Consider the following 11,936-nt stretch of genomic DNA (forward strand, 5'->3'; position numbering starts at 1 on the left):
CAATAGTCCACCTTAAGAAACTGAAAAAACAAGAGCAAACTAAGCTTAAAGCAAGCAGAAGGAAGTAAGTAATGAAGATTAAAGTGAAAATAAATGAAATAGAGAATAGAAAACAATAGAAAAGATAAACGAAACCAAAAGTTGGTTCTTCAAAAAGATCACCAGAATTGAAAAATCCTTCATCTGGACTGAGGAAGAAAAAGAGAGGTAAGAATCAAATTTCTAGAATCAGGGATCAAAGAGGGATCATTACTATTGACCTCACAGAAATTTAAAAAAAAAAATGTGAGGGAATATTATGAAAAACTGCATGCCAATAAATTAGATAACCTAGATGAAATAGACAAATTCCCAGAAAGACACAAACTGCCAAAACTGCCTCAAAAAGAAATAGATAATCTGAATAGACCTATAATAAGGAAAGAGACTAAATTAATAATTTTTAAACTTTCCACAAAAAAGCCCAGGCTGAGATGGCTTTACTAGTGAAATCTTCCAACCATTTAAAGGAGAAATAGTATAAATTCTTTACAAACTATTCTAAAAAATAGAATAGGTGTAAAGCCCTCCAAAATCATTCTTTGAGGTCAGTATTACCTTGAAATGACAACCAGACAGAGCTATCATGAGAATAAACATTTTAAAAACCTATAGAGGGGAGGGTATAGCTTAGTGCTAGAGTGTGTGCTTAGCATGCATGAGGTCCTGGGTTCAACCGATTAAAATAAATAAATAAATAAACCTAATTACCTCCCCCAAAACAAAACAAATAAATAAAACCAAAAAATAATAATAAACTTTATTTTTTAATAAAATACAGATTAGTATTTCTTATTAATATAGATGGTAAAATCCTCACCAAAATGCTGGCAAACCAAATCCAGCAGTATATATTACAGGGCAAGACCACATGATCATCTCAATAGACACAGAAGAATTTCGCAAAATCCAATGTGTTTTCATGATAAAAAAAAAAAGTGCTTAGTAAAATATGAATAGGAAGGAACTTCATCATACTTAATGGTGAGACTGAGAGCTTTTTCCCTTAAGATCAGGAACGAGACAAGGATGTTTACTCTCATAACTTATATTCAACAATGCACTGGTAGTTCTAGCAAATGAAAAAAGTCAAAGCAAACTCAACAGGTTCAGAAAAAGCATTTGATGAAATTCAACATGGCTTAGCCATGAGTAGCATTTGCATAGTTAAAATTATGTAACTGTTGGATATTGACCCAACCAGTATCAGGAGAAAGGTGAAAGAGGGGGAGGGTGAGTGCATGAGGTATACCAAAAGATGGTGTAGGTAAAAGAGGGATAAATGTTCATTCTCTGAAATAGAAAATCATTGATGACGTCTAAAATTGAAATATCAAGAAGTTACAATTATAAGCATTATTTATAGCTCTGAATCACTCTGTGAGCTAAAATCATTTAGTGAATTGAGAGATCAACTGAATGGGCCACCACCAGCATTTTTTTACAACATGAATAGAAAACATCAAAGTACATTGTACACGTTAAGGGTAATTATTTTTTTCTTAAACTTATTTGGGTTATAACATACACACATATATCCTCTATTGAGATGTAAGATGTGTTTCGCACTTAATGTCTCAAAGCTGTTTAAAAAATCTATGCCTTAAACTATGGGCATGTATTACTTTAATAAAGCTATAAACCCAAAAGGGGATTTAAATATGAAAATTAATAAGGTTAATTTAATAAACATATATCAAATTTTAAAACACAGAGAGAATTTTTGCCACTTGGAAACATTTATGCAGCACCATTTAATTGTTTAGGAATAAAACTCATTCCATTGCTCTGTATGTGGCAATTGCTCATGTTCTTTGGCTATAACTTTTATTAATGTTTGAAAACATTTTTCTTTGTGGTTGCATTTATGAAACCATTTGCACATTCCAATCAACTCATATTGAAAATAAAGACCAGCTGCTACATTCGCTATTCTTTCTTTTAATTTTATTTAATTTTAATTTTAAAAATTTTTTTAATGAGTTATAGTTGCTTTACAATGCTGTGTCAATTTCTGGCATACAGCACAATTTTTCAGTCATACATGAATATACACATATTCATTTTCATATTCTTTTTCCTCAAGAGCTACCACAAGATCTTGAATATATTTCCCTGTGCTATACAGTATAAACTTGTTTATCTACTCTACAATTTTGAAATCCCAGTCTATCTCTTCCCACCCCCCACCCCCTTGGCAACCACAAGTTTATATTCTATGTCTGTGAGTCTATTTATGTTTTGTATTTATGCTTCGTTTGTTTTTTTTAGATTCCACATATGAGCGATCTCATATGGTATTTTTCTTTCTCTTTCTGGCTTACTTCACTTAGAATGACATTCTCCAGGAGCATCCATGTTGCTGCAAATGGCGTTATGTTGTCAGTTTTTATGGCTGAGTAGTATTCCATTGTATAAATATACCACTTTTACTTTATCCAGTCATCTGTTGATGGGCATTTAGTCTGTTTCCATGTCTTGGCTATTGTAAATAGTGCTCCTATGAACATTGGGGTGCAGGTGTCTTTTTGAAGTAGGGTTCCTTCTGGATATATGCCCAGGAGTGTGATGACTGGGTCATATGGTAAGTCTATTCCTAGTCTTTTGAGGAATCTCCATACTGTTTTCCACAATGGCTGCACCAAACTGCATTCCCACCAACAGTGTAGGAGGGTTGCCCTTTCTCCACAGCCTCTCCAGTATTTATCATCTGTGGACTTTTGCATGATGGCCATTCTGGCTGGTGTTATATTTGTTATTCTTATGTCTATCTTCTACCAAATGCATTTGTCCTGGCTTCCTGAAAAAAATTCACATGCAAAATGTGTAGCTAACTAATAACTTAAGGAAAAATATTTATTGTGGATTTTAAAAATTATACAACCTAAACTCATTTCAAAAATTTTAAGACACAGAAAAGGAAAATAAGGAGAAAAAAGTCCTATTCAATCATATAGCTCCAAAATAGCTACTGTGGATATTTCAGTGTCTAGTTTTCCATACTTCTTTATCTATATAAATGAACATGTCTATAAATCCTTATAAGATTTATATAGTATATAAACAACTTAGAAAACATCAGAGAGGAAATCTATCCAATTTTAAATGATTTGTAATTTATTTTCCAAGTAATATCATGTTGTTTTCTAACTTAAATGGTGGTGATTATGTTAAAAACTAAAATTCCTGCAGTAATAAAATAGGCTAAGTTGTTAATAAATCTCACTGTGGCATTTTACAGCTTTTTTTCTATATTATGTGTCTCATATCCTTAGGGACCCTTGTATTTTATTCCTTAATTTAAAAAATGGGTTATTCTCATTTGTTATCATTTGTTTTGTTCATTTACTGGATTAGATACATCTCACACGTATTTTTCCTAAGTCCATAGTGCTTATTTTAAAACTGACCATCTACTAGACCAAAAGAAGGCCTAAGTCTTAATTAAAAGAAATCCTACGAGGCACATTTTCTGAACAAGAAGGGATTCAAACTCAAACTTAATGACCCAAGCGTTTATTTCAAAAAGAAAAGAAAGGAAGAAAAGAAACAAACAAACAACAAAATGCAGAAAACGCCAGTCAGTGTTTTTTGGCTTGAAAGACAGGCGGAAAGTCAGGGGGAATGGGCGGTTGAAAGGCCTGTGACACGTGAGTGAGGCCGTGCGCAAACCCTGTGTGACGTCCCTGGGGCCTCTAGAGGTAAACAGCCACTTCTTCCCAAGCGGCAATAAGAGGAGCTGAGGCGGAGCCTCCGGGGCAGGGGGTGAGCCTGCTCACCTGAAGATCTCACCACAGCCATGAGCAGCAAGGAATGCTTCAAGTGTGGCCGCCCTGGTCACTGGGCCCGAGCATGCCCCAGAGGAGGAGGAGCTCGAGGGCGCAGAGCTAGAGACCATGGCAGAGGGGCTCAGTGCTGTTCCACCACCCTACCTGACATCTGCTATCGCTGCGGTGAGTTTGGGCATCACGTTAGGAACTGTGACCTTCTCGAGGACATCTGCTACAACTGTGGGAGGAGTGGCCACATCGCCAAAGACTGTGTCGAGCCAAAGCGAGAGCGAGAGCAGTGCTGTTACACCTGTGGCCGGCCAGGCCATCTGGCTCGTGATTGCGACCGTCAAGAACAGCAGAAGTGCTACTCTTGCGGCGAATTTGGCCACATTCAGAAAGACTGCACCCAAGTCAAGTGCTACCGGTGTGGCGAGACCGGCCACATGGCCATCAACTGCAGCAAAACGAGCGTGGTCAACTGCTACCGCTGTGGCGAATCCGGACACCTAGCCCGGGAATGCCCCATTAAGGCTACCGCTTAATTTTTTCCTTGCCATCCCCCGCCTTTTTGCTGATTGATAATTGTACTGTTTTCTGTAAGACCTCTTCACTGACCAAAAGTTGATAGATTTAGGCTACTCCCAGGCCAGTGAGCTTTAATTACCATGTTAAAAGAAGAAAGAACTGGGAAAAAAATCTCCAAAAAAAAAAACGTTATTCACTTGTAGATGTCTTATAATTAATGTGTTTCTGCACCACTGATATATCTGGTTATTGAACATCCTGAGCATTAGGCAATTTCTAGATCCTTTGGACTCATTTTGATTCAACATTTAGTTAAGAGCCACTGTGTGCCAGCCACTGTTGAAGGAGCTTGAGCTATATCAGTGAACAAATTAGACCATCTTTAGAAACACAAGCCTATATTAGAATCTATTAACAAGTGAAATACATAGTGTGTCAGAAGAAGATCAATTGCTACAGAGAAAAAGAACACCAGGTGAAAGAATAGACAATGTGTTGCGGGGGGACATATGTTTCTGTTTTAGATACACAAGGTACCCTGAGGAGCTGACATTTCTTCAGAGATTCATTGCATAAATAAAGCTGATTCTAGAAATGTCTATGATCTTGTCAAAGTAACTTTATTATATATTGATTGCTTCTATTATTTGACCTTATTAGCTTTTAAGTAACAGTAAAAGCCATCTCTATCTGGGCCTACATAGAATGTATAGTTTAATGAAAATAAGCCAGAAAAATATGTATGATGTGTGTAAGCAGCTTTGAGGGAGAACAGTGAGAAAAAAACAACCAAAAAAACCTTAGCAGCAAATTGGGACATAAAGATATTGATGGCAAAGTGTGGACTTACATATTTTTTAAAAGCCTAAGAAACCAGGTATAAACTTTAAGATTAACATAGACTGGGTAATTTCAAAAACATGCATTTTCACAGATATGAAAGTTATATTTATGTTTAGGAATTTCTGAAAAATGTGTTTTCTCAGATATCAATATTCCATTTCATATGCTGAAATCCATTTTTAAAAACAGATCTGAAAAACAACTGAAGTTCTATAAAACAGAAAAGGCAATTTCAAACTCTAAATAAAACCTGGGATGGGGAAAGGTAACTATTGTGTCAAGATAAAATTGTGGTTTAACAAAAAATGATTTACAAAATAATGATAATGGGGGAAGGGTATAGCTCAAGTGTTAGAGCTCATGCTCAGCACACAAGAGGTCCTGGGTTCAATCCCTGAGACCTCCTCCAGGCAGAAATCAATGAAGAAACCTAATCACCTCCCCATCAGAATACAAAATAACAGTAATGACAATACTACACATCAAACCTAGGATGTGATAGAATTTATAGCAGAAAAGATAGTGTAGAGGGTATAATTTCTGGTCCATAAATACAAATGGTCAAAGAAATGTAACTAAAAAGAAAAACCAAAGAAATGTAACTGATTCTGTAACTGAAGACAATTCTTTTATGAACCTCCATAAGACTTGATGTGTAACCCTTCATTCCTACGTCAAAGACCCTTTCAATTCAGCTGAGTTTCAACTTCTGGGACCCCCTTAGGATCCTAGAAATTGATTCTGTTATTCTCTGTGCTGTCTCAACCAGATAAACTCAGGCATACTCCCAGTCCCTAAATGGGGCAATCTCACAGTCCAATCTGCCAAGACACAACTGGAAACTCCTACGCACACTGACTCAGACAAATTCTTGTCTCATCACAGTGCTGAACTCTATTTAGGGAAGGAGGAACATAGGAATCTGCTTCTTAATCCCTCTAAACCATCTGTTGTTTCATTTCCCATGCTCTCAGGAGTTTGTTCCAGAGTTGGAGGAGAAAAAGAGGCTAGATCCCTTTATTAAGGACACACTTAGCATTTAAATCCTCTTCACATTCCCCTTAGGCATATTTTTCTAGTCCCAGAGGAAAGAAGTGTTATTTTGACTCACCAGTACCCTGTGCCAGAAGTTACAAAATGATACCCCTTACTGAATCAGGTCCACAATATGTTTGGTTTGATCTGTACATTGTTTAATAACATTCATGAAGTAGCTATCCACATTTAAAAATTGGAACATTTCCCATGGAAATTCTTTTTCTTCTTTCTGGAACAAAAACAAAGCTCAGGAAGCAATAGGCAACCATTTCTGTGTGGAAACTTTCAGCTGGAGGTAAGTAGTAATTTCTCCCTACAGATAAATAACAAATTCCCTCTTTAACATAAAAGAAAATGAGGAAAGATTTAAATATTTTACTACAAAAAAATCAACTAAACACAAAAGAAGACAGTAATGCAGGAAGTGAGAGACAAAGCTATAAGGCATACAGTAAACAAACTGCAAAATGATAGAAGTCCCTCCTTATCAGTATTACTTCAAATGTAAATGGATTATAATCCCCAGTGAAAAGACAGATGTTGAAAGAATGGATAAAAACATGATTCAACTATATACTGTCTATAAGAGACTCATTTTACACCCAAAGATACAAATACATCGAAAGTAAAAGGATGGGGAAAAAATTCCATGCAAATTGTAACCAAAAGGGAGCAGTGGTGGCTATCCTAATATCAACCAAAATAGATTTTAAGTCAAAAAAAGTTTACAGGAGACAAAGAAGGTCATTATATATTAATAAAAGGCTCAATACAATTATATCTTATTGGGCAGGGTATAGAGAAATGAGAACTCCCCTACACTGCCATTGGAAGCAGAAAATTGATATAACATTTCTGGAAGGCAATTTGGCATTATAGATCAAAAACCTTTAAAAAGTCCTTATCCTTTAAAACAGCAATTGTCTTAAGAAAACGATCATGGATATATACTCAAAACATATATTTAAAAGCGTTCACCTCAACATTATTTATTACAATGATAAATAAGAAACATTTATCATCAACGGGTAGGGAATTTAAAATACAACACATGTATAAGATAAAATACCTTGCTGCCACTAAAAATCATGTTATAGCAGAATGTTTATTGACATAAAGAAATGATTAGGCTACAAAATAGTACATACAGTATAACATACTATGATATGATAGGTAGTTCTTCCCATTGTTAAAGCTCTGAGCACATTGTACTTTCTAAAACAAGACTGAAAGCCAAAAATAAATAATTTAAAACTCTCTAGCTATTTTAAAATTTATAAATCACTTACTAAATAACTGTAGGTTCAAAAAGGTAATTACAGTGAAAATTGCCAACAATTTAGAAAATGGAAACAAAACTTATGGAGTCCGGCCCAAAAGAGTATTTAGCAGCCAAATATTTTATTACATTATAATTCAAGAATATTTTTTAAAGGCTACAAGACAAATCTGCAGAAATTAAATGAAAAAAGTTTAATGCCTAAAAAAATTTAAAAACAGAAATAGGTGGATTAGACAAAAGCAGAATTGATAAACAAAAACAACCCTGCTTCTTTAAACAAAATAAATGTATTTAAAATAGAAAAACTTCAGGCACATGCAATTTTTTAAAGGGAAGGAATGCATAAATATAAAATTAAGAATCTGAAAAAGTATCTGAAAAAAAAAAAGCCAGAGCCAAAGAGATATTTTATAATTGTAAAAAAGCATAGACTTTGGAATTATATAGCCCTGAATTTAAATCCTTGCTCTACTGTGTGATCTTAGGTAAGTCTCAATCCCTGTGAGACTATATTCTTATTTGTAAAATAAATAATAACACCTCAAAGGGTCATTATAAGAATTATTTGAGATACTATATGTCAAATGCTTGGCACAATGCTGGTACATGGTAAAAACTCAACACACACAGTAGCTGCTATTATATATAGCAGACTTCTTTTAAAATTATAAGAGAGCAGGGATTATAATTTTACCCTTAATGCACTTTAATATCAATGGAAATATACATTTTCAAAAATGGCACAATTATGCAAATAGTATGAATATTACTACTAAGTTGATTATTGCCACTATTAAAATGATATAACCCAGATGGTTTTAGGGTTATTTCAGAAGAACAAATAATTCCTATATTTTATTGACTATTCCAGGGTTTAAGAGAGATAGCACACTAATTTCTATGAAAGTAGCATATTTATAAAACTAGCACAGAAAATTTTAGCAAATGCTAGCAGAAAATTTTTTAGAACTTGCAAACTAATCTTATTTGTGAATACTAGTATAAAAATCCTAAATAAAATTACTAGAGTATAAGTTAGAAATTTCCTAGTTATAAGTGGCAGACAATTCTACTAAAACCTGGCTTAAGCAGATAGGGGATTCAGGGTTACATGTAATGAAGTAGGGGTAGGTGAGGCTTCAGGTATTATTGAAAACAGAAATTCAAAGTGTCCTCAGTGCACCCCAATGTTCATAGCAGCACTTTTTACAATAGCCAAGACATGGAAACAACCTAAATATCCATCAACAGATGACTGGATAAGGAAGTTGTGGTATATTTATACAATGGAATACTACTCAGCCATAAAAATGATAAAATAACACCATTTGCAGCAACATGAATGTCCCTGGAGAATGTAATTTTAAGTGAAGTAAGCCAGAAAGACAAAGAAAAATACCATATGATATCATGTATGTGTGGAATCTGAAAAAAAAAAGACAAACGAATTTATTTACAAAATAGAAACAGACTCACAGACATAGAAAACAAACTTATGGTTACCAGGGAAGTGGGAGTGGGAAGGGATAAATTGGGAGTTTGCAGGTACTAACTAATAAATATAAAATAGATAAACAAGTTTATACTGTATAGCACAAGGAACTATATTCAATATCTTGTAGTAACTTATGGTGAAAAAGAATATGAAAATTAATATATGTATGTTCCTATATGACTGAAGTTTTATGTTGCACACCAGAGATTGACACAACATTGTAAACTGACTATACTTCAATTTTAAAAAAAGTGTCCTCAGGATCAGTTTTTCTGTTTCTCCATCTTTCAGTTTTACTTCTGCATCGAGTAAAAGCAGAGTAGGCAATTCAAATCAAGCTGCCTCTTATCGATAGCTTTAAAAGCTGGTGAAAATATAAAGCACCATCTCTGTAAAAGTTATCACAGAGCTAACACAACAGTGAGGAATTGCTGGAATGAGATTCTGGGAAAAGATAGGGATCCTGAAAAGCAGAGGTGCACCTATCAATCAGGTTTACCTCTGTTCTGCTTACATTTGCCAATGCAAAGAGGTATCTGAGAGGCTGGACTGTGCCTTCTGAGGTTGGGGGACAAATGGGACAAATGTTGGAACTCAGGGCACACTAAAGATGAGAACTCTGGTTAACTATAGCCCATTTGTGTTGGACTTAAACAGGAAGGCAGAAACTACTTCACCTATTTACAACAGGAGGAATGTATTGCAGGGAACTGGTCACACAGGTGATGGAGGATCTGAAATCCAAATGGAATGCCACAGATTAGTAAGAGCAAGATGCCATAATTACTCCTGTGTTGGATATACAGAAGTAAGAGATGATGTCACTGGAGCTTTAAGGGTCAACAAGTGAAAGCTAAAACTGTAGTAATCTTGTCCAGTTAGAGCCACAGAGAAAAGGGATCCACTGCCAGAGAAGCTGCCCAAAGTAGAGAGGAATGCCCTGGCCTCTTTCTTCCTCCCTACCATGGAGGCTTTTCTCCCAAGAGGCTGGAAGCCAGGGAAGAATAGTTTTGAGGACAAACACGGCCAGGAGAACATAGACCCCAAAAAGCTGCACCTCAAGGATGAGAATGAACCAGCAATAGAGCATTCCCTTTCATTATAGCTTATTAAACCACCATTTCACTTTGAATACAGATGACTGAAAGCATCAGGCCACTATATTCATAGTAGAATATAAATTAGACCATCTGGAACTATGTTAGAAGACCTAGCTTTGTGATTGGTAAGATGACTGGCCCAGTATCATATTTTTCCCCACTTTTGCTCCTAACTATATGTCCATACAGCCATATGTTTATCATGTTGCACCTTAGGTATCCACAGAAAAAGTTTCCCAGGGGTTTTTAAAGTTGTGATTAAAAAACACATAACATAAAATTTACCATCTTAACCATTTCAAGTGTATAGTTCAGTAATGTTAAGTGTATTCATTTTGTTGTACAACAGATCTCCAGAACTTTTTCATCTTACAAAACTGAAACTCCATACCTATTAAACATGAAATTTACATTCCCCTTTCCCTTCAGTCCCTAGTAATCACCTTCTGGTTACTACTTTCTGTTTCTATGAATTCCCCAGAGATTTTATGTGCACATAAGCACACACACACAAATGCAGACATTAGACCAAATATGATAAGATATTAACATTTGTTGAATCCATATATAGAGAGAGTACATGTAGTACACTTTCAACTTTTCTCTTTGAAACTTTTTGTAATAAGAATGAAAATTAATTAAATGATTAGGCAAGACAGACATAAAGTACAAATAAGGTAAAAATGGACATTTTCAGGCAAACAAAAACTGAAGGACTTTGAAGACTGGAACTAAAATAAGTTTTAAAGGATGTTCTTCAAAAAGAGGGAGAATAATACCAGATATTAGGTCAGATATACAGGAAGTAATTAAGAGCAGTGAAAATGGTGTGTGCTGTTGTGGAAATAATAATGTCATTGACACTAGAGATCAGGATAATGTATTATTTGAAGGTAGCAATGACTCAGTTTGTAATTCAGTGAATGCCTAGGATGAAGAAAGTTCTCTACATACACTGGTGATGAAAAATCTTTGTGCTCTAAAGATAGTGGTTTTCTGGGCATTCGGGATGAAGACAAAAACTTTTCAATGATAAAATAAAAGTATAGTATGGCAGTACCCCAGACAATTAAAAATATTACCATATGATCCAGCAATTCCACTTTTGGCTATATATCCAAAAGAGTTGAAAGTAGAGGTCTGAAGACATATTTGTACATAGTATATGTAATTCATAGCAGTATTATTCACACTAGCCAAGAGGTGGAAAAAACCAAAGTGTGCACTGATAGATGCAAAATGTGGTATATGCATAGTGTGAAATATTACTCATGCATAAAATGAAAGGAAATTCTGGCACATACTATAACATGGATGAACATTAAAGACATTATGCTAAATGAAATAAGCCAGACACATAAGGACAAATATTGTATGATTCTGCAGAATGAAAAGGCAACCTGCAGAATGGGAGAAAATATTTGTAAACTGTGTATCTGATAAGGGCTTACTATTCCAAATATAGAAGGAATAGTATAGCTCAGCAATACAGTGTGTGCTTAGTAAGCACGAGGTCCACGAGGTCCTGGATTCAATCCCCAGTACTGCCATCAAAAATAAATAAATAAATAAACCTAATTACCCCCCAAATAAAACACACAACCCCTCCTCTCAAAAGTACAAAATATACAAGGAACTTAAGCAATCATTTCAATAGCAAAAAGAATAGCCTGATTGAAAAATGGGCAAAGGACCTGAATAGACATTTTTCCAAAGAAGACATTCAAATGGCTAACAAGTATATGAAAAAGGTGCTCAACATCTCTAATCATCAGGAAAATGCAACTCAGAACTACAATGAGATATCATCTCATATCTGTTAGAATGGCTAGTATAAAAAA

At 34.9% G+C, this 11,936-nt stretch overlaps 1 protein-coding gene across 1 annotated transcript; it reads left to right on the plus strand.

The window, feature by feature from the left end:
* The first annotated feature begins 3,838 nt into the window (after positions 1-3,838).
* On the plus strand, positions 3,839-4,354 carry ZCCHC13 (zinc finger CCHC-type containing 13). The gene has a single exon (XM_006190379.3). The coding sequence runs from the start codon at positions 3,839-3,841 to the stop codon at positions 4,352-4,354; it is 516 nt and encodes a 171-aa protein (XP_006190441.1).
* The last annotated feature ends 7,582 nt before the right edge of the window (positions 4,355-11,936 follow it).

This window comes from Camelus ferus, chromosome X (genome assembly GCF_009834535.1).
Source record: "Camelus ferus isolate YT-003-E chromosome X, BCGSAC_Cfer_1.0, whole genome shotgun sequence".
Classification (NCBI taxonomy): Eukaryota; Metazoa; Chordata; class Mammalia; order Artiodactyla; family Camelidae; genus Camelus; species Camelus ferus.

Bases quoted from the DNA above. Each gene is read 5' to 3' on its own strand.
- ZCCHC13 (XM_006190379.3), top strand. From the start codon at position 3,839: ATGAGCAGCAAGGAATGCTTCAAGTGTGGCCGCCCTGGTCACTGGGCC.